At 38.8% G+C, this 23,151-nt stretch overlaps 1 protein-coding gene and 1 gene segment (V, D, J or C); one reads left to right on the forward strand and one right to left on the reverse strand.

The window, feature by feature from the left end:
• Positions 1-16,847, forward strand: part of paplna (papilin a, proteoglycan-like sulfated glycoprotein) — a 28,629-nt gene extending 11,782 nt beyond the window's left edge. The window contains exons 7-27 of one of the 2 annotated variants that reach the window (XM_067614320.1): positions 625-748; positions 920-1,000; positions 1,875-2,047; positions 2,522-2,645; positions 2,757-2,883; positions 5,060-5,264; positions 6,020-6,196; positions 6,312-6,462; positions 6,722-6,802; positions 8,010-8,196; positions 8,475-8,559; positions 8,925-9,051; positions 9,638-10,124; positions 11,762-11,920; positions 12,042-12,169; positions 12,871-12,925; positions 13,055-13,201; positions 13,849-13,976; positions 14,451-14,556; positions 15,466-15,641; positions 16,028-16,847. In XM_067614320.1, coding sequence (XP_067470421.1) covers positions 625-748; positions 920-1,000; positions 1,875-2,047; positions 2,522-2,645; positions 2,757-2,883; positions 5,060-5,264; positions 6,020-6,196; positions 6,312-6,462; positions 6,722-6,802; positions 8,010-8,196; positions 8,475-8,559; positions 8,925-9,051; positions 9,638-10,124; positions 11,762-11,920; positions 12,042-12,169; positions 12,871-12,925; positions 13,055-13,201; positions 13,849-13,976; positions 14,451-14,556; positions 15,466-15,641; positions 16,028-16,188 — 3,189 coding nt within the window. In that variant the 3' untranslated portion in view covers positions 16,189-16,847. Of the gene's footprint in view, positions 1-624; positions 749-919; positions 1,001-1,874; positions 2,048-2,521; positions 2,646-2,756; positions 2,884-5,059; positions 5,265-6,019; positions 6,197-6,311; positions 6,463-6,721; positions 6,803-8,009; positions 8,197-8,474; positions 8,560-8,924; positions 9,052-9,637; positions 10,125-11,761; positions 11,921-12,041; positions 12,170-12,870; positions 12,926-13,054; positions 13,202-13,848; positions 13,977-14,447; positions 14,557-15,465; positions 15,642-16,027 lie in introns of both variants that reach the window. The other variant, XM_067614319.1, reaches the window with a different exon arrangement.
• Positions 16,848-19,978: 3,131 nt separating this feature from the next.
• Positions 19,979-23,151, reverse strand: part of LOC137199800 (T cell receptor beta chain MC.7.G5-like) — a 90,962-nt gene continuing 87,789 nt past the window's right edge. The window contains 4 exon segments of the C gene segment in view: positions 19,979-20,323; positions 20,466-20,572; positions 20,700-20,723; positions 20,823-21,164. Of these exon segments, the coding sequence occupies positions 20,309-20,323; positions 20,466-20,572; positions 20,700-20,723; positions 20,823-21,164 (488 nt within the window).

Raw genomic sequence — 23,151 nt, forward strand, 5'->3', positions numbered from 1 at the left:
TAAAAAAAAACATATTTCGGCTCCAGATTTATGTTCCCTGGTTTTAAAATTGTTACTTTCACAGAAACAGTGTGTTCCCACTTATATTTTATTATCTCAGTTCTTGTTAATGTTAAATCAGGTCTTGGTTTGGCCCATGAACCTGCAATTTTGTGATTGGATCTTTGCCTTCTTGAGGGTTTATGCTATAACATAGACTTGGCACTTGTTATACAATTGTGTATATATATATATATATATATATATATATATATATATATATATATATATATATACATATCCCATAAAACAGCTTTTGGATCTTCACTGGTTACTAAAAACTTTCCAATGAAACTCTGATGAGATAAAATTTTATTGCCTTTTTTCTGTTGTCTCTAATGAAAAACTGATTAAATTCTTGGGAGGTACACCACATCTAATCACTGGAGGGAACAATGAACTTTAAAAGTCTGAATAATTCAGTCACAAAAAAAACCCAATATAATTGAAGTTTTGAAAACTGTTAAAACAAATACAAGTATCTGTGGTTGTAGAGGAACTTAACACCAAACTAATATATTGATTCGACTTTAGTTTCGAATCAACTTTTGCTTATGAACTATTTTATTGTTTTTCCCTCTCCAGCGTCTGGGCTGCGACAACATTTTGGAGTCTCCTCAGCAGGAAGACCCCTGCCTGCAGTGTGGGGGTAGTGGACAGTCCTGCCACCTTGTCAAAAACACCTTCTCCATGCGCAACCTCCCAACTGGTATGAAGCACATTTCAACTTTGTCACACACTAGCAGATCTTTTCATTCACCACATTTGTCATTGAAATCTCTCTATCAGTGTTGTTTCAGAAGGCTCTGAGAGAAACATCAGAGATTTTAGTCTGAGTTTGCAGGACTTCATGTTACTTTATGTTTCATCTGCATCTCAGGCTACAACCAGATGTTCATCATCCCTGTTGGAGCCACCACGATCAGCATCAGAGAAACTGTGGCCTCACGCAACTACCTTGGTGAGTTTGTGTTTGACTTTTTAGGGCCCTGTGTACTGAATGTCAGAGAAAAAGATGAGAGAGAGGAAGAGACACAAATTAATAATTTAACAACAGTATGAAATGAGATGGTCATGAATAGAAAATTAGTGATTAAAGAGAGCAGATTTCAGGCAGCAAATATGAAGCTTGTACTTTAAAGAATACCCAAACGTAAAGGTACCCTGTGGAGTTGTTGTCCTCTAGTAGCACTATGAAACAGTTGTTTATGAGTGGGTCTCCATTTGGTTTGTCTCATGCATGAGGGCACACAGGACATGATACACAGTCCTGCCAGTGGTTTCACACTATTCTAATGATCTAAAGGGGAAGTACAGTAGAAGACTGCTGGCTAATAAATCGATGTAAACAATGCAGGAATTCAAAGACTTTAAAAATCGACTTTGCGAATGTTTTATGAGGAAGGAAATGTTTTTGTTAGACCTCAAGAATACCCTCAATGTGCTTTGGTGAGAAACACTATGTTTACATGAAAACCCCACAGAGAGCCTTTAAATCTGAGCCCTGACATCCAGCTGTGAAAAGCAGAATACTGAACTGGCCATCTGTAGTACCTGGCACCAAAGACCAGCCAGTAGCAGATGTCCAGTTTACCATGCTGGTTTCACTATTAGATCCCAGGCTTAACACAAATTTAGATTAATTTATTCTTAAACCACTTTTAAGGACATTTGACAGCTGACGCACACTCTAATCCAGTGTGACTGCATAAGACCGACCTAGTGAAGGAGAGAGATGACAACAAACATAGAATCAGAAAAAAACCCATTTACAGCTGGTTTGAGTGTATTCTGTACATACAATGACTGACACACAATTTGCTACACACGGCCAGCTATCAAGAACCTGCGCGGGGAGTACTACCTCAATGGCCACTGGGTAATTGAGTTTTCCCGGGCGACACCCATCGCTGGCACCGTGCTGTACTACCAGCGAGGCGCTGAGGGTGACAACATCCCTGAAACCATCATCGGCCGCGGCCCCACCACTGAACCACTTGTTGTTGAGGTAAGATCATACTGACGATGAGATTACCTTTGTCTTTATTTATTCATTTAGATATTTATTTTATTCAAGACAGATTTAGGACATTTCTTACAATGTTGTAATGTTTATTAAACCCCCAGAATACAATTGTCCTGAGGGAGGCACACAGTGAAAGATTTTAGGATAAAATTTCATTCAATGCCTGTTTAATCATCTTCAGGGGAAGTAGGGATTTTGACCTGAAAGTGGTGCTACAGAGAGGTCAGGAAGTTGACCAAAAACATGATCATTCATTCTCAGAGGATCATGAATATCCACAGCAAAGTTCATGGAAAACTGTCAGTTAGTTAGTTAAGAATCAAAATATTGTACAGTGGTGCTATAAGATTGATTATTGACTCAGAAAACAGTGGGATTCATCCTCTGAGAACCATAAATCTTGCCAGCTGAACAGAGTTTGATCTTTATCTACAACCCTGTCTTCTGTCCTCTCAGCTGATCAGCCAGGAGCCAAACCAAGGAGTGGAGTATGAGTTTTACCTTCCTAATGGGCGCTCCAGAGAGGGCTACTACTGGAGTTTTGGATCGTGGTCTGCCTGCAGCAAAGAGTGTGGATCAGGTCAGAAAAAAACATGCCCTAAATATAGAACCAGCACTTGACAACCTGTTATTGTTTGAAGCTTTATCATCCTGCTTTTCGGAAAGTGAAACAAGTCTCTTCCTTTGTTAGGTTACCAGTCCCGGCTGGTTTTCTGCACCATTGATAACGAGTCCTACCCCGACTACCTCTGTGCATCTCTGCCAAGGCCACAGAGCAACCGTACATGCAACATCCATGCCTGCCCACAGGTCCGCAGGTAAGATACAGCCAAACTTCACTGATGAAATGTGAAATTCCAGAAGAATTTGGCAGATTTTCCCAAACACAACAGCATCTAGAATCAGAGTTACTTTCTGTTTCATTATAAGTGAACAGGATCGAGATGAAGTCAGTCTGAAAATTGTTTATTTTTGTTTGTGCTCATATATTTACTGACGAACCAAAGGTAATTTGAGAGCAGCTTTTTTGACTGTTGTTGATGTGTTATGACTGTGAAAGGATGGCGTACCTGTATCCACCACAGCTGTGGAGATCCTCAAAAAAACCCAAAGCCTATATATTCAGGTAACCCAGGTTCTGTGGTCGTACAGTAGTAGAACTGTAGGTGACTGCAAACACAGGGGGAGACCTACATCATTATTTAATAATGTTCACTGATCACTGACTTCCCGAGCATGTGAAACCTACCCAAACTACCTAAATCATTAGTTACTGACCTCTAAAAAGTGCTAAAATAATGTCATAAACATAAGTCAAAACATAAATAATGATTGATTAGTCAGTAACTCTCCCCCTTCAGATGTGTTTGACTCTAGCGTTTGTGTTTAGTGCAAAGCCTGTTCCTCCATGTGGGGTGAGAACGAAGGCGTGGGGCAACTGTCCAGCTCAGAGATCTCCTTTCAACCCTTTAATGGCCCTCATTTGTCTTAGAGACGCTTAACGTCTCCCTGCAGGGAGACTAAACGGTGATTTGATGCCAGACTTCCATCAAAAACCTCCCTCTTTAACCTGTGTTCCCTCTACCTGATCTCTGATCTCGGCTGCTGCCTGATTGCTGTAGCAAAACCTCTCTGTCTATGTCTATTAATGTAGCTTATGTGTTGGTGTGCTGCTTAGGTGTTCATAGGTCAAAGGTCGTCATGCAGGGGTTGTGGGGATTGTGTACATCTGAATGAGACGCAGCGGCAGTGGTGTGGTAGTAAATAGCCGGGGCTTCAGTCAGTGACTCTCTGGTATTTCCTGCTTTTTTTCTTTGATGCTGGTGCTGCTCAGAAACCTGAGATGTTTATGAAGCTCGGGTGACGCTAACGGCACCCTCATTATTCCTCAATTTAAAGATATATTGCATGAAAGACGAGAAACATCTGATGTTCAGAAAGAGGTAAAGTGTGGGTGATAAAATGTGAGCTTGCTCCTCTGAGTTGCGTCTTTCCTGTTTGTTTTATTATTGCTTCTAGTAATTACTTTATGTACAAACTAACCAGGAGATGAAAAACCACTTCCTGTACTTTCAGCTGGGAGCGACTGGTGGCTGGGTTTCTGGACTTTCATCAGCACTGCAGTCTTCAAAAGGATGTGTGGTTTTTAGCATAACTATGTGTTTAGTAGTTCAGAGTAATGAATATTATGTGCTTCTTTTGAAGTGCCAAGGAACAATTTGGCTAAAACCATGCATCCTTTTATGAGCATTAATTGCATTTGAAGGGTTTCATCCCAAAACTTCATCCCTGATTTTTATCTGAACTAGGAAATCAATATTTATTACTTAAATATTTATGGTTAATATTCAATCAATGCTGAAACAAATAGTCAAATAATCTATTAATCGATTTGTTGATGGACATAAAATGAGTCCATACAAATTAAGTCATCATTTAAAATCATTTATCAAGAAAAAACACTAAACCTTCCCTGGTTCCTGCTTCTCTTCCTGTTTTATATTATTAGAATATTAATACATTTGGGTTTTGAATTGTTGCTCAGAGAAAACAAGCTGAGAAATTGTGATGGACACGTTTTACTATTATTTGACATTTTAATCAATTAATCAATAATGAACATAATCATTGGTTGGAGCCCTTTATTTAATACAGATTTCTATTAAAAAGCTGCATTCTGCAAGATTTTAATGTCAAAATTTCCGTGTGTGGCCGTAAGTAACAAGTGAGGTTTCATCTTCCCTTATTTTCAAAATTTTCTGAAGGAAATTTTAAAAAAAATTCTTCCAGAGAAAGTAGAAAATTAAAACATAAGCACCAAATCCAAACAACAGAGAGCAAAAACCTCATCCAGAGAAAGTTTGACTTCTCAGCGTTAGATCTGTCGTTTATCTCTCATCAGATGAGGACTTTTCTTTTTGAAATTCATTCCTCTAGTGTTGTATCCTCTGACCTCTGTCTCCTGTCTCCCCTCCCTCCTGGTGGGTTCCCCAGCTGGAAAACCGGAGAGTGGAATACCTGTTCAGTTACCTGCGGTGGAGGCTCTCAGGTGCGTAGTGTGCAGTGCATCTCCCATGATGCCTCAGGACCTCGCGTGGTGGAGGATGCCGTTTGTGCCGCCTACTCGGAGGCCCCGCCCTCTCTGCAGACCTGCAACATGCAGAAATGTGCAGAGTATAAAGTGACCAGGTGGAGCCAGGTGAGAGAGCACGCTGCAGGTGACAACAGAGGGCTGAAAAATGAAACCAAACACACTATTTGGTCAAAAAACATGATTTTAAGATTAAAGCTATATCAAATGATTATGTAACATCTGAACTTTTCTGTGTTTAATACAACAATGATACATTTATCAGTGCGTTTAGCTTGGCGTAACTACCTTGGCACTTTTATTCAGCTGGAGAGAAAAATATTCTGTCTGCTGCAAAGTAAAAAATTTTTAGCCTCAATTCCCAACTTATGATTCTTTGCCACCATATTTTTGGCTGAACAAAAGACGGGAAACAAGTCAAAAATCTTCTTTCAGTAGCAAACTGAATATTTTTGACTCCAGCTGTAAGAATAATCTTGGGAGAATCTGGAAATGTCTTCAAAACAGTAACAAATCTTGTTAAATGACCTGTTGGTTTATTCTGTATTTATGTTTTAGACAAGAAATGCTTAGCTCTGGGACTCAAATGTAATCATCCAAGTGAAAAGTCTTAGATGTAAAACCGAGATTAAATGCGAAGCTCGAACTGAAGCTAGAAAAGTCCTATAAGCCCAAAACACAACACTAGATAGGAGGTGGGAACATATTTAAATAGCGAATGTAAGGGAGAGAATTTATACTTAAAACTATGGTTTTTTAGATGAGCAAAGAACATTTTTCCTCTTTTCTAGCGCTTTACTGAAATGATATCATCCTTTAAACATTCAAGAGTGTTGTAAAAATCTGTGCTGTTTTGCCTGCAGTGTTCAGTGACCTGTGGTACAGGTGAACAGACCAGAGAGGTCACCTGTGTGGGTTCAGGAGGCATGAGACTGGAGGAAACGTCCTGTAGCTCTTTGCTCCGCCCATCCGCTGTCCAACCCTGTGAGATGGCCGCCTGCCCGAGACAGATCGGCTGGCACATCGGAGAATGGGGACTGGTGAGTTCAAATATACACACATAGCAACACATTTTTCCTGTCACATAAACCGCTCTTTTGATTCTAACAGACAATAAAGTCTTAATGATGATCCTCTCTCTCTGTTCCCCACCAGTGCTCTAAGAGCTGCGGCTCCGGCTCACGAGAGCGCCAGGTCATCTGCTCAGACCAAGAGAGGAACCTGTACCCTGTAGACCAATGTAACGCCAACCCCAAGCCCTCCACAATGGAGCGCTGCAACACCCAGTCATGCTACAGCCCACAGGGTGAGCATATATGCAAAATGGGCTCCTAAGTTATTGTTATTGCTCGCTTTATTGTTGCCTCTTTGAATAAATTCATATGACATGTTTATGGAACGACACCTTCATTTTACCGCTCTAATAAGAGAATTAAATGTCAAGAAGAACTATGTTGATAGCATGAGCCACAAAGAAAACAGTAATACCTGTTGAAAATTCATCAAGTCAAACTATATGCTGTGCTTACGTTGTTGGTGTGTTGTTCTTCCTGCTCTGTGTGCAGTGGTCCCCAGCGTTCAGGACCCAAGAGGACATGACAACACACAGACTGGCTTCCAGCCCTACGTGCCAGACCAAGCAACAGGTTAGACTCAAGTTTAAGTTTAAGTTTAATTTAAGAATTAGACTTATAGCTCCTATGAGTTAGTCTGTAAGTCAAAGATAACAGAGGGGGCGAAAAGCAGTTGGACTGATGCTTATTTTCATGTGTTTTTGTTTACTGTGTGAGCATCAGAGAGAGTGAAATATGACAAAATGCAGACAAGCTCATTAGTGTAAGCTGTACTTTCTAAAAACTTCATCATACTTTGTGAATAGTTTATAACGTGAAGTTAACTGCTTTATTGAAGTTTAAGATAATTTATTAATGATTTAATATATAGGCACGAATTAGGAACACTTTTGGTTTGCCAAGTCAGGAAAAATAAATTTGGTTGGTGTATATCCTCCTCCTGAACAACTTGTTTTGTATTTTTTTTGCTACCTGTTTTTTCCTAGCTCTTTAATTCATCATCAAAATAACAGTTATACCGGCGGTTGTTTTCTGGAAAAGAGCTACTAAATACTTCAGACTACAGTCTATTCATCAACAGCCTGTTCACATTTATAACTGCAACTTGATCATTTCACTAAAAATTAAAACTTTGTCCTCTAGTGTTTGTACCAAAGAAATTAAACTGTAGGTGTGATCGCTCCCTTATTCCTCCTCTTCTGTTCCCCTGCACCCCTCCTCTCTGCTGATATAACTCCTGTCACTTTGTCCCCATCCGCCCCCTCCCACTTACCCGTCCTGCCCCTGTCCCAGCACTAATTATCCAGGCCTGATTGACATGTTTTCAGGGGTCCGTGGGCATTGTCAGCCTGATTAAAATATTTCTGAAGCACTGAAGTGTGCCAGTTCTTGCTGTGGTGTTTCTGGCATGTTCTGGCATTCTCTGGCACCGTGTGCTGTCCCAGTGGTCAGGAATTTCAAGTTTGAGAGATTGTGTGTGTGTGTTCTGTTCTTGTGATTTTATTTACTCTGATTACTGGTACATCCGATTCAATCTCACTTCTCTGTTTTAACTTGTCATGAATGGTTAATTATGGTTGTTTTGCAGCAGTTCTGTTCCTGTTTGCATTCTTTTGTCACAGCACACACTGTGCGGCCTCAAGCACAATTAGTAAAACGATGTGTGAACATCTCTATTGCTTTGTGTAGCGTTGTCTGTTTAAAGCACCATGAACTGCAGTGTGGGGTCTAGTCTGTATGCTCAGTGTATGAATTCTCCCCCTGCTTGGTCTGATCTCAGCCCGCAGGACAGACACAGCGGATTCGACCCACACGAACACAGTCCACGACCCTTACAACGCCGCTCCGGCCATCCACTGCAGCCAGTCCCACTATGGCTGCTGCCCAGATGGACGCACTTCAGCCGGGGGCCCCCAGGGTCTGGGCTGCCCACAGACTCCTGTTCAACCATCCTGCACTCAGACCAGGTACCCAGCTCTATCCTGTCATTACCCTGTGGTTGAGGTTACATATGGAGTCTGTTTTAGAGTCTTTGTCTGGGCGTCAGTTTTATGACTCGGTGACCACTCTAACCAGAGATTGTTTTGCATTACACATGACCACAAATTACCACCAACTGACCACACTGAGGTGGAGGTTTTCATGGAAATGTTTAAGTTGCATATTTTTTTGCTATTTTTGGCTCAAAGTTTCAGTACAAACTGTTTTGTTCTTTGAACCTGCTTCCTCTTGTCTTGTGTGTTAGTTATGGCTGCTGCAGAGACGGAGTGACGGCTGCCCAGGGCCCCAACAAGGAGGGCTGCGTGGAGTATGTGGCCGCTGCTCCCACTGTAAGCAAACAAACAGGAAATCTTTACAGTCGTACATTTACTTCAGACTCTTCTATATTTATTATAGACAATGGTGAAAATGTACTGACTAGACTGAAGATAAAAAAAATAAAATAAAAACAATGTGTGGAATTAAATCCAGAGTGTGTGAAATTTGGGTATATTTTCATAATTGTTGTTTTTTTAAATGAACACTGTACTATATTAACTTCATAGACAAGAAAGAAGTTTATAAAATGTGTTAAAGAAATCACATTTAAAAAATGTTAAAGAATATTAATTATATGTTTTAGGGAGCAAAATATTTTCTTTAACTTGATGAGTGATGATATTTCTTCTTCTTCTAATCTGTCTTGTTCCCTCAGGCTGCTCCTTCTCTTCCCACTGAGAATGCAGTACAGTGCCGAACCACCACTTATGGGTGCTGTTATGACCGCACCACACCTGCAGAAGGACCCAACGGGGAGGGTTGCCCCAACCCACCCAACCACAGTAAGAGACTGAGAAGACACAAACACATACATAAAATAGTTAAGAATGTTATGGTCTTTTGTTTTGAGAGGAAATGTTGCTACTTTCTGGTTGTAACGTTAAAGTCCTCTGCTGTTGGCATCGAGAAGTCCCCTTTAAGAGATTTAGGGCTCTCTAAGCAGGAGAAAATAATATTAATTCTTCTTTCTTTACAATTTTTTATCAGATGATCTAGAGATTCTAAGCTTTAACCTCATAGTTGTGACTAATGTACTGTAAATCCAGTTTTCTTTTTTAGAGAGAGTTAACATCTTGGTAGTGCTGAGTATACTGACTGTAAACAAAGATACGGCACCAGAGAACTGTTAGAAACATTTATAAATAAATTCGTTGGGTTTTTTTTCAAGAACAAAGGCTCAGATCATAATTCCAATTGATAGAAGCTTTGTTAGAAAAATGAATGCGTATTATTACAACCTCACTAAATAACAACATGGTGCCATAATGCACTGCAAACCTTCCATAGATCAATATGTGATAGAAATTGGCTTGTGACTCGATGAATCTGCATGTTGGTAACTTTTCCTGCTGTGTTTCTTTGCTGTAGTTGAGCGCTCTATCTGCTCCCTGCCTCGCGCCGCCGGCTCCTGCAGTGGCTGGACATCACGCTTCCACTTTGATGTCATCACCTCCAAGTGTGTGCAGTTCTGGTACGGAGGTTGCCACGGCAACAGCAACAACTTCATGAGCCGAGCAGAGTGCCAGAGGGAATGCCAGGTACCCGCACCCAACCAGCAACAGCCAGGGCCAGCCGCCACCCCCAGAGAGACGCCGTCTAGAGGAGGATCTACGTCTGGAAGGACATCTGGAGCAGGCACCGCATCTGGAGGAGGGTCTAGAGGAGCTGGAGCAGGAGGGTCTACAGGCGGGCGTTCACGCAACATGGGGAGGGTTTTCACAGTCCAGGGTGGCTCGACTTCCACCGGCAACCAGGCCACAAGTGCTGCCACACATGCCCACAGGGCCAGAATCTATATGCGTTCCCGCCGGCCTTCCTCCGGCACTGCTGCTCAGCACACTGGCCCATCAGCAAGGTAAGACCTTCAGGACCCCGGGAGCAGGGCCAAAAGCTCATTCAACAGCCTTCCTACCCCTGCTGAAGGAGCCCCAGTCCACTAAGCTCTGCTCTGATTCTGAGTAAGGTCAGACAATGAGCTGAAGATTGAAAGTCACACTGTCCAAAGACAAATCACTTAACAACCTCAAAAATATGATGATCAAGTTTTTTTTTTAATTATTGTGTCATAAAAGACACCACCAATGAACATAAACCAGATCCAGAATTTTCAAATAGCACTGCAAAAAGTCCAAAAATAAAGAATACCGATTCACATAATTTGGATTAAATCAGATTTTTAGACTTTAATGTTTCCAATGAAATGTATCAGACACTAATGAAGCATCTGTAATAGTGAAACCAGAAGTGAAGATAAAATAGTCAATTGTTCCTTCTTTTCAAAGCCTTTGAGACAAGTTAAAGAGTAACGTAACATCCACTGAAACTCTTGTTTCTGCTGCCCTCCAGTGGTTTAACTTCTCACCTTGCTGCAGTGATGTACAACTGTACTCCAGGCTGTGTCAGTACACCATGATACCACACTTCTGGCCACAAACACTCATTAGCTGTGGTCAGAAGAAAAACAGAGAGGGCAGAGAAACAAGACTTTTCAGCTCGGTGTTAAATGACTCTTTAAAGACATTATATTAAACAACCATTTCCATTTTCATATGTGCTGTGCTTTATTTTATGCAACATCCTCATTATGTAGATGCACATCATTCTTGTGATGCTAATATAATCTAAACATTTGCCTTGTTAAATACAACACAGCTTAATTTGCTACAGAGACATCTACCTAAGTTCTCACATTCCTTAAACCTTGACAAAACGTCAGGAGAAGCTGACAACCTCACAGCGACCCTACATGGACAGCTCTTCTGTTTATGCTTCTGGGACTTTTTCACTATCTGCCTACAGTTGTGTTGGTTGTCTTGTGCTTATTTGCGCCTGCTACCTCACTATGTCAGCCACCACCCTCAGGGCTCTGTGTTTGTCACCTTGATGTCATTAGATCAAACTAATAAAGGTTCTGCTGTGATGCTTCATCTGTACTCGTTTGTGTGTTGTCACTAAACCCTGTCTGTGTGTTTAGCCTAATCCTAGTTTTCACATCTGTAGCAATTACAGTTCACGGGGCAGCTTTTTGGGAAACAATGTCTTTCTGGGAGCTTCTCATATGTTTCTATATCTGGGTTTTTCTTCTGGTGCAGGGAAAGTCACCCTTTGTCTCCTTGTGTATTGACACCACCTTTGATTTTTAACATTTTCAGTACATGTGTGTATGTGTTGTTTGGTGGGTGAGGGTTGCAGTGTTTGTCTTGTCCTTATTCATGTTGCATAGGCCAAAGCTGGGTTTCTGTCTTTTCTCTCTGAGCTTTCTCTGAGCAAACTGCTGAAGCCTGGTTGTGGGCAATCTTTATGCTTGCTTTGGTGACTACTAATAAAAGTACCAACAGTAGAGCATAAGGTGACTCTTTCATTCTCTTCCCCCCTTCAATGTTCTTCTTCTCTTTCTATCTTTGTTTCTCTCTGTCATGTTTGCCTCCTCCTGTCTTCTTTCCTCCTTTCCTCTCTTTCCTCCTTGTTTGTTTTCCCTCATCTTTCCTTCAGTTTGACCCTTGGCGGAGTGACCATCGATAAGACTGATCCGTCCACTGTGGAGGCTGTAGTTGGCCAGACGGTTGTGCTGCCCTGCAGAGTCAGCCCGCCACCATCATCCACCGTCATCGTAGAGTGGAGAAGGGATGGCGTCCCTCTGTCTACCCACAGGTCAGTAAAACACACACACACATATCCACTACATGGTTTAATCTAATCTGTAGAGTCAGTGGTTACAACCTCAGAGGCTTGATATACTTTTGATTTAACTCTTCATTTATATTTTCTGCAGGCATCATCAACGGCCCAATGGTTCCCTGTTAGTTGGTCCTCTCACTAAGTCAGACTCTGGTTGGTTCTTGTGCGTGGCCACTCAAGAACGAGAGAGAGACCACCGCTACATCTACCTGTCTGTCTCAGGTAATTTAGCTAAACAATATTTCCTTAATCTTGAGTTAATCTACGATGCAATGTTCCTCTGAGACTCAAAATACACAGCGTGCACCTACAGGATGAAAATCCTTTGTAGAAAAATGTTTAGACAATTTAAAGATATTCACTTCTAAATTTGTGCTTGTTTATTTAATAGGAATAAAGATTTACCAAGTGTTATCATTTTCTGTTTTTGCAAATGTATCATTCTTTATCAGTTTTTGTTTCTCATTTTAATGAAATGCAAATCTTTTCTTTTTTTTAAATCTACATTTTCAAAACATACATGGATATACATTATGTATCTACAGTGTAGATGGTCCAGTAAATTCCACATTGTACACCTTTAAAAGATCAGAGCACTCTAAGAAAGCTCCTGAGCACACTTCCATCTGGTGTGTGAGCACCTAATTGGGGCCAGATTCAGTCAAAAAGTCAAAATTTGACCGACTTTAACCCTAATCAGTCCGTCCTACGTAAATCCAGAAGATTGGAGTGAAGTCCTGATGTCATAGATGATGTAACAGGTTGTGTCAGAACACACTGACCTTGACAAGTTAGCTAGTTATTATGCATGGTGTAATGTGGTAATGTGACATTATGTAAGTGAATTATGACTGGAGCACTCACTCTGTGTGTCCAATCGTGTGTGTGTGTGTGTGTGTGTGTGTGTGTGTTTGTGTGCATAGAGGGATCATCTCCGCTGATTCCCACCTCACTGCCCGGAGATGGTCCATTCCCGAGGTGAGAATAATCTCTCTTTGTCTCCATAAACAGAAAGCTTTAATTATTATTCCCTCTGTGAAATAGAAAGGTGAGAAACTGAAGATTATAAACAACAACACTTTAAAATACGGACATCATTTCTCTCAGGTTCAGTATCGAGCGGTCAGGTTCATCTGTGCTGGAGATGCGAGGAGGACAAACTGCCAAACTGCCTTGCACAATTGTCCCTCCTTCTGCACTTCAGTCTGTCAGCATTCAGTGGACAAAAGATGGACAGATTCTCAGTGACTCCAGGTACATTTGTATTTGATTTTAATACTAAATTTATATCTAATTATGATTCAAAAGAATTGTCAAAGTCTAAAGAAAATCAAACATTTATTTGTGTGATGTGTAAGATTCTCTGTAAATAACTCATGTTGGACTTCAGTTTAATACAGAAATCTAAATGATCATTGTAATTATACAGTAAAACAACAGATTCCAGCTGCAGTTGTAATTAATTCTTAAAGATTTCTCTTGTGACTCCTAAATGAATGGTTCCATGCATTTTTAACAACAAACAAACGGATCCATGGTCCGCATAACTGTGAGTGCTTATTTTATGCGTGCAGTGTTGTTAGTGCAAGTGGCTCTCAAAATTATCCCCACAAACCCTTTGTGTTACTCTTCAAGACGTTGCTTCTCGCCCACAATGTGTCACTCCAACTCCATGAACATTTGTCTATTTACTGAGTAAGACAAACATGCTGGAAACAATTTTTCTGTCAGCCATTAACTCCCTCCAACACTTGATATTTCCTGAAACTGTGGAAGTTCCAGCTGCACTGAAAGAACCAGTTGCTTCCTGTTTGTAGAATCAGTGGTCTAGCTGGATTATGATAATTATACTGCGATGTTCCAAAAGTGATGATTTATTGATGTTAAATGTTGTGTTGTAGGTTTACCCAACATTCAGATGGCACCCTGATCGTCGGCCCGCTGAGGTCTGAAGACTCTGGAGTCTACACATGCACAGCTTCCACTCAGCAGCAGCTGGAGCAGAGACAGCTGCAGCTCAAAGTCCAAGGTGAGATTTATTTACATCTTTGCCATTATGCTAAACACATGATAAACCTTACATACTATGTAAACCTGTTAAATATGCTAAATATGAGCATCCAAAGATTTAAGTCAAATCTGACAATGTAGAGTGCTGTATGTTCATTATGACTGACAGAGACATTTAGTTATATTGATGGTGTAATGTCACAAAGTCACCAGTAGAGGTCAGTAAAGGTTGTAGACTCCCTGATATCCCATTGAGTAATCTGTTTTATTTGGTTTTCCCTCACAAGGCTCATGAATGTGTGTCGTTTCAAATGTTAAATCAAAAAGATAATATAAAGTATTATATGTATTTTACATATCTGAATGTCATTGAAACAGACAGCGTTTGAGGTCCGTTGCTATAGGTGACATCCCAAAAAATATGCATGGATTTATGAGGGTTTAAGAATTTAAAAATAAATCTGACCTTTTTTCTGGTTTCACTATCTAGCAGACCTGAGGATCACTACAGCTCCTAATAACATCCAGGTGTCTGAAGGCAGCACAGCTCGGCTGCCCTGTGTGGTGTCAGGAGACAACGTCAATATTGGCTGGTCCAGGTACTTAATAACTTGGTCAAGCTGGAGTATTTATCCTATTAGTACTATAGTAATAGTAAATATAGTAATAGTAATAGTTGCTTACTTCTGATCTCAAGAACAGTCAGCCCAGCATGTAGCTAAACTTGCAGAGTTTGATGTCAAAGCAAGATACAGACACCTCCACCTCAATCTAAATGGCAACTTAACTTTTAATCAACTCTGAGCCACATGTGAGCTCTTTTGTGTATGAACTAACACAGCTGCCTAAGAAACATTTAATAGTAGTGTCCAATTATTTTTGAACCCTTGAAATTTGGGCACTATGTGGTAGGCTACATCTCCCACACAGTTCTTTCTATATTGATTTAAATTTACTCCAATTAAATCTGAGACTTGGCACTTTAATGTAGTATCTATTACTTTATTTCAAACTGAATGTGCTGAAGGCCAGAGCCTGAAGAACAAGTGTATAACTGTCCAAATACTTACTGTCTGGACTGTACTAATGATGAGTGTGGCACAAACAAAATAATGATACTTTTTAAAGGATATAAGTTACCTAAAAGGTCTACATGGTCAAATAATCATGTTTATTTAAAGGATAGTCAGGTAATGTTTGTCTTCAAAACTTCAAAATGTAACTACTTACATTTTCAGTCATTGTACAAACATATGAAAGAGGTGACTCTGACTTGCATTAGGTTATATTGTCTGACAAATAGAAAATGTAGAAATCTTTATTTGTTTCGAGTAAAAAAACAAAACAAACAAAAAAAAACAAACACGGTGTGACTACTGTCTGGCATTTATACCACAATTTTTCTAAGATAATAATTTAATGTGACTTTTTCTACAGCTCAGCTTCTTATTTTCCAGAACAAATAACTTCTCAAAATAACATCAATTGTTTATCCTCTCTTCCTTTAGAAATGGTGTGCCGGTACGTCCAGACGGGCGAAGCATCCTGCTGTCATCTGATGGCAGTCTAATCCTGTATAACGTAAAGCCTTCGGATGAGGGCACCTACACCTGTAACGCTTACACCGGCATCTACTCTGTGAGTGCCACGGCTGAAGTGAGGGTCACTAAAGACACGCAGCAAGGTGAGAATAATAATCTAACTCATCATCTCATCAAATCATTGTTTGAGCCACTTTATTCTAGATACTGTCATATGATCAGAAATATGATAAACAATAAAAATATGTCTTCTGCTGTCATATCTCGATACAAATTTTAAGTTTTAGCCTCTTGGTTTATCTGAAAAGTTTGGACAATAGTGACAAGCGTTAACAAATAAATAAGGCCGTAGCCTGATAATTAGACTGAGCTGCCGTCTCATTTCACTTCATTATTCTGACTACTACTAATTGAAGTAGCTTCATAGAACACCAGGCAATGTTCTGTTTATTGATCTGACTTTATGAAACAAAATTAAAAATGTAGTAGGGTCAAAGAGTAACGCTGTCTCTCAATTTTGCTGTTGCAGATGTTGATGTGCCACCAGAATGCGTGGACCAGCCTGAGCTTGCCAATTGCGAGCTGATCGTTTACGCCAGACTTTGCTCCAGCCCGTACTACTCCAGTTTCTGCTGCGCCAGCTGTACCAGGCATACGCAGAAGAACGACAGGTTCAGTTGGCTGGGGTAAAGCTGCAGGTTGGGTTTTAAAACTCTGGGTCGGGTGGTAGAGGGGACTGAGGAGGGCAGAGTTTGAAACCTTGGAGCCGTTTCGGAGGACTGCATTTGTAAAACCTGAGCTTTCAACTCTGAACTGCTGCGATTGCCAAAAGGACTCAAAACACTGACGAGGTTGTGCCGAATCACAATTCAAGAATGCAACAAAAAAGGGATTCATCGCTTTCCTGTAGGTGTAGTTAAATCTGAATTAGGAGTTCTACAGGGAGTCTGTTAAACACTGAATTTGGAAACATAAACTAGGTGCCTTAAAAATGGAGGTACTGTATAAACCTGTGAAGTCTGTTGAATGTGATGAAGCAAAAGTCAGACTTTCTCTTTGTTTATTGCTCTGCCACGTCTTAACATAAGTTATTACTCACTGGACCTACATGCTCTCTGTTTTCTAGAGAATCATGTTAATTTTATTATTAGGCCATTTAAAGGATTGTTGTGAAATTATTCAATATCTGTCGTGCTGTTTTGACCATTACCCTTTTTAATCAATGTTTTGGCGTTTCACTGATACAGGGCTGTACAAGGAGCTCATACCAGAATATGGCCTTTTATTTTCACCTCATATTGTTTATTTTTATGTAATTATTTGACAATAAAAATAATATTTTGATAAAACCTTCTGGTGGTTTGATGTATGTGAATCCTATTCATGACTTGCAGTTCTTGTTCACACCACAAGGGGTCGTGCAACATGACAGAACATGAGTGTTTGTGTCTGGTTGCTATACTGTGTTAACTGTTGACTAATTAATAACATCTTGTAGATTAAATTACATTCCTAAATGTATTAAGTTTACTTTTTATTATTTAATTTAGCAATAATAAGATTCAGTTGACTGTTTTAAACATGATCTGTTGTTGTAGAGAAGTTGTAATCCAACAAAACTTCCAGCCTGGTATTTTAATGAAAGCCTTAAATATAAGAATTAATTACTTTGAACACAGAGGCATGTTTACTCTTAGGAGTTCTTAATTTTATTTTAATAGCATCGTCAGGAGGTTGAGGTTTTGCAAACACATACCAGGTGGGCCAGATAGTATCAATTAGACTTCGTCACAGAACTAGAAACAGTTGGGGTTTTTTTCATATTTATTTGAAGGTTTCAGGCCGTTACTCAAGAAGGGTTTATGTCTATTAATAGAAAATGCCTCCATAAGAAGTATAAGTAAGCAATGTCCCATATTATATTTGATTTTTTTGATATTGTTGTATATGTAAATATAATTGAGATGAAGGTGACAATTTCAACATGAAACATGCCTGTCTTTGTAAAAACTTTACTCTTCTAGTTGTTGAATATCAGTGAAAGGATTTGACATCCTTAATCTATGCTGGAGGCATCAGGTCGTTGTAGTTTGACTGTTACTTCTCTCAGCTTTAAGATTCTGTGCAGTTGGGATCATTTTGTTGCAGCAGGTTTGATGCTTTCTACTGAAGTCTGCTAGTTCAACTCAGGCAGTATGATATTGTACAGAAGTAAGAAGTACAGAACCGCAGCAGGTTTCAACCATGGTCCAATTCAAAACTCCCATATGGAGATATTTCATAAGGGAGCATTTGCTGGATTTCAAGTTGCTCACTGTGTTTACATCTCAAAATATACCTTATGAAAAACTATCGTGCACCATTTAGTGGACAACTAATTTAAGTCCTATCATTAGAAACTGTTGATGGAATGAGATGTGAGGACCATTTATTGACTTACTGAAAAAGAGCCCCATGGTGGATTTTTTAAATTAAAAATTTTATCTTTCCTAAAGTATAAAGTTCTGACCTTAGTAAGTTTGAACAAACCGTTTAACATCAGCAGTTTCCTTTCATCTTTTTTGTGTGTGTGTTTTCGTTTTGTTTATTTTGTGTATTTTTTTATTATGTTTGTATGTTTGCCATATATTCAAACAGAGTAAATACAACAGGGGAACTAGAAATTAATAATTTAATGCTCCTAACATTTACTTGTAGGTAGTTAGTCTTTATTAAGACGTATTTTCTGTTAAAGAGAAATGAAAGCAAATATGTGTTTCAACATATAAACAACAACCAAAAAACTAACTCAGACTAAATAAAATGACCATCTCACCAATGCCAGTCAAGTCCATCAGGACCAAAAATCACAAAACAGTTTGAAAATCCAATATAGATCAATTAAAATTGGTTTGCCTGGGACTAAAATTAATCACACAAGCTTTATTTGCAAAGTTGCAGAGGTTATGAAACAATGTTTTTTGTTTCCTAAAACAGCAACTCATAAATTTATCTAACGTTCAGGGTTGGTAGGGGAGATATAATTATCTTGCTCACAGATGTCAGACACATCATGTTTCTGTTGTCAGAGCAGACATTGTTTCCTGTTTATCTGACTCCAGCGAGCAAAAAACATGTTTTGATTCCCACTGTTCAAAAATATTTTTACAGTTTGATGAAGGACTGTTGGGACAGAAGCATCCAGTAAACTGAAAAAGCTTGTGCTTTAAACATAGACACATGGTTTATAGTATCTCATACAGTGCTTCACATGAAAATAATGAGATAATAATAATAAGACTACAATTACATTCAAACACTTAGACTCTTTTTAAATCAACTGTTGATTGTTGTTTTATGCCCACCTGATTCGGTTTTGATCTGTGTAACTGCAATAAAATTCATACCTTAACAAATTTAAATTTGAGTAAACATGTGTTGTGTGTTACAACATACTCATGTTCATTCTGTAGCCTCAGTTGACACAGAAATGGCAGCTTTTCCAGCTGTATGCTCAGAGATGTGCAGGGCGGGGGGTTGGTGCAGAGATGCAGGTGGACTCTGTGAACCGGAGGTTGTGGTAAAGTAGAAGGTTGCACCTTCGTCATTTCTCAGCACAGAGAACGATCTGCAGGCTGCTCTGTGACCACATCCTCTCCTCTGCTGTCGCTCTCTACTCCTCTGCAGGGTTTCAAGCCCCAGTTTGTCTCCCTCACCAACAACAGCTTTGACCTCCTTCTGTACACAGATGAGAAGGTTGATTTCCTGTTATGTGGTAGACTCACACTCTCACATTTACTTTATTACTGTGAGTCTTTAACGTAAAGGAAGATGATCCTTATTCATAAAGATAATATAAACTGTCATACTTAGTTGTGTAAAGTGGAAAAAAACTAGATACAACTCATATAAACTCACTTTAATCAATAATTTATAAAAGAAAGAATATTATAATTCAGATTAGTTGTCTGGATTTAATTCATCACTTAAATGTCACCAGAAAACAACACTTCAGTCACCTTTCAGTTTGCTCATTGGAAAATCTTGTTATGACCCAACTGAAGCAGCTTGTGATGTTTTCTTGAGATAAGGTATTTCAACATGAAATATCTGATTTCTCAGAAAACAGGCAGTAAGGCGAGCAGCTAAAAATACCTCACACTATCTCTGGAAAAAGTGATGTTGAGTGTAAGATGAGATGTGAGAGCAGTGACGGGGGTCAGTATCCAAACTACATATCAGCAACAATTTGGAGCAACTGACAAACTTATCTGTCTAATCCTTTCTTTCTTTCTTTCTTTCTTTCTTTCTTTCTTTCTTTCTTTCTTGTAAAAGAACCACTGTGTATGAATAGTGTGTGATATGAAGATGAATCTGGTTTAGATAAACACTATGTAAATAAAGTCTTACTGCCTGAATCTGTCATGAGAATCATTTGTAGGACAAACTACAAAAACTCAGTAGGACACTCAACATTTATTGAATAAATGAAAGCAAAAGCTTTTCAAGATTCTCTGAAATACTTTTATTGAAAAGAAAATTCAGCAAACAAGCAGTTTACAACCACACACTACCACACATTATACAGACGTATTTTTAAAAACGTGATGCCAAAGTATTTTTATGCCAGTTATAGCTTTAAGATTGTAACAAAAATATGCCTGAAACTGTTCATCTACTGTGTGCAGAATTACTATTAAGAGCACGAATGCTTTGTAACACACAACATAGTGGAAATATAAGAAATATGAGTTCAATGTTCTCAATCTTTATTTACAGAAACTAACAGAATCGATCTGAGAGTTCACTTGTTCAGGCTGCAGCTCAGCTCTCAGTTGTGTTTTCCCTGCAACAGAAAGAGAAGGACACAATGTCTTAATGTCATAAGCTCTTTTTACTTATTATTCAAATATATGGAGCCAGTTTTTATGTCAAGTACAGGAAACTGAAGCTAATCAAAGCATCTAAGCAACAGAAACAGAACAAACCTGAAGCTTCCACACCAGAAACACAACAAAGGCTCCATAGACGCTGCTCTTGACGATGAAAACACCGTAGGAGAGTTTGGCATTATTTGTGATCTTCAAATATTTGCCTGCAGAAAGTTCAAATACCCACATAAGTGACATGATTCAAAGACTAATTATTCAGTTATATGTATATCCTTATATTGGTAGAATTAATGCATTGAGGTGTACAGAATCAAAAAATAATATATTTACCTCTTGTCATCGTCACCTCTTTAGCCGATAGAAGAAGAAACATGGATTAGATGAGTACAGATGACCGTTTACATGTTTTCGTTGCAAAAATTTAATTAATTTCTGAGTTTTACATCAACATACCTTTTTCACCAAGAATTGAATCCCAATAAGGTTTGGTTTCTTTTCCATCAAAGAAGCTGACAGTGCAGGTGAAACGACTGTCAGGTGTGTACCAATCATTGGCAGAGACCCTCAACCTGCTGGTGATTTTGTAGTAATCTCCGTCCCGCAGGGCAGTGTTGTCCGTCGCCACACCCCTGGTGACTTTCTTCCCATCGATCTGCCAGAATACACTGACATGGTCTGGGTAGAATTCAGTGGCCACACAAACTAAGGTTTTCCTCCTGTGCTCGTATTTCTGCTTGCGACATTCTTTTGGCGAAGGTGGAAGCACTTTCACTGTTGGTGCTTTTGCCTCTTTTTCTATAAGGACATGAATCATTAGATTAGAGTTGCATTGTCAAAATCCTGGAGATCAACAACAAAACAATGTATAATTGTAACCTTGAAAATCCCAAATACACCATGATCATTGCAGGTGGCCAAACTCACATTGAGAGTCATTAAGATTTCATTTCAGATAAATGTTATGAAGTTATCTCAGTGATCTTACCAACAACTGTTAGCCTGGTTCCTTCTCCAAAATAAGCAGGATAACTGTCAGAGCACACTGCTGACTTGCATGTAAAAAACTGACACTGACCTACAAGGACTGAATGAACCTCTAACTTCTTTACAGTATGTCTACAGTACAGTCACAATATCACAATTATCACTTACTGATTCATTCACTTTGTATATTTTTTAAAAACTTTTCCCCTACATTTCTTTACCAATTCAAGTAAATATATTTAACTTTGTTTTGAAACTGAGACAGTGTTGGCTGTCATGAATATTATAAACTGCAAAAATGTCACAGTTTAAAGGTTAGAAATAAACTATAAAAGTCAAACTCTGATGCCTGGACCAAACGTAGTGTGAGATTCTTATTCTATAGATTTTATATTTTCTTTGGCACTTTTGACACAGTACAACTCCAGAAAATCACAGAATAAGACATTAAAACATTTACAACAATAATTTTGCGGATTTAGATTAATTGATATGATTTCTATAATTTTCTTACCCAGGACTGTTAGTCTGGTGCCACTGCCAAAGTAAGCAGGCTCATTGTTGTTCACACTGATACAAGGCTGTAGAAAAACTGCTCAACCTTTCAGCACTGAAAGCTGTAAACTCTTTGTGTTTACTTTCACATAAACTAAAAACCTTCATGTGTAGAAAATCTGCAAATAATACATATTCATACCAAATGAACTCATTACCTAAAAGAATTAAACGTCTGGTTTGAGATCCATTCAAGAGAGATAAAAAACATCACTCAACTTTAACCTGATATAACCAACTGGTTTGCTGTTATATCCTGTAGAATATTACATCAGTATATATTCAATGATAGTTTTGTCTTACCTAAAACAGTGAGTTTAGTTCCAGCTCCAAAGTAAGCTTCTGACTGAGAACTCACAGTATTTCATAGTGCTGATAAAAACTCACTGAGAGTAATAATCTGGGCGTTGAGCCAAATGTTTTATTGCTGCAGTACTTTTACTGGAGAACATAGACAAGACTTGTTTTACTGACACAAACTAACTCCTGTATCAAGTTCTTTTACAGTATAAATTGTTTTATGCAATTGAATAAAAGGTCTAAAGATATATTTTTTAATACTGACCATTTTTCTTACTCTCATAAATTAAAAAAGCTGTGAATCATGCTCTGTGAGATTATTTTTGCAGGTTTTCTTACCTAAAACAGTGAGTTTAGTTCCAGCTCCAAAGTAAGCTTCTCTGTTGGAGCACAGAGTGTTTCAATAGTAACAAAAACTCTTTCTACTGCTTCTCTATCTGTTACCCTTCAAATTTATTTCACTATTTGACTTTTTAAGACTTCCACTATTTTAGTTTACAAAACATGAAAATCATCTTAGACTTATTTTTACCTTTTGAACATATATTCATGCTTTTTGTGGCTATTTTATGATTATTAAACCTAGTAATGGCTGTAAACAGTTTTATCACTCTTACTGTTTTGGAATCATCTTTGGAGTAACTTTACATTTTAAAAACATCTTAACGAAACAACACCAGAGTAATATTTAATGAACTTTTAAATGATTTCTTACCTAAAACAGTTAGTTTTGTTCCAGCACCAAAGTAAGCCTCTGAAGCACCAGAGTCACAGTGCACTTGATCAGTGCTCAAAACAGCCCAAGATGCTGCTTTGACTTTGCTTCTTTACTTTTTTAGATTTATATTAAATGCAACTTTCTTTTGCAGTAAAACCAAAAGCTTTCACTATAGCCTGTGTTGTTTTTTTTACATGATGCAAGCAAAACAGTTTCTCTCAATAA

Source organism: Thunnus thynnus, chromosome 16 (assembly GCF_963924715.1).
Source record: "Thunnus thynnus chromosome 16, fThuThy2.1, whole genome shotgun sequence".
Lineage (NCBI taxonomy): Eukaryota > Metazoa > Chordata > Actinopteri > Scombriformes > Scombridae > Thunnus > Thunnus thynnus.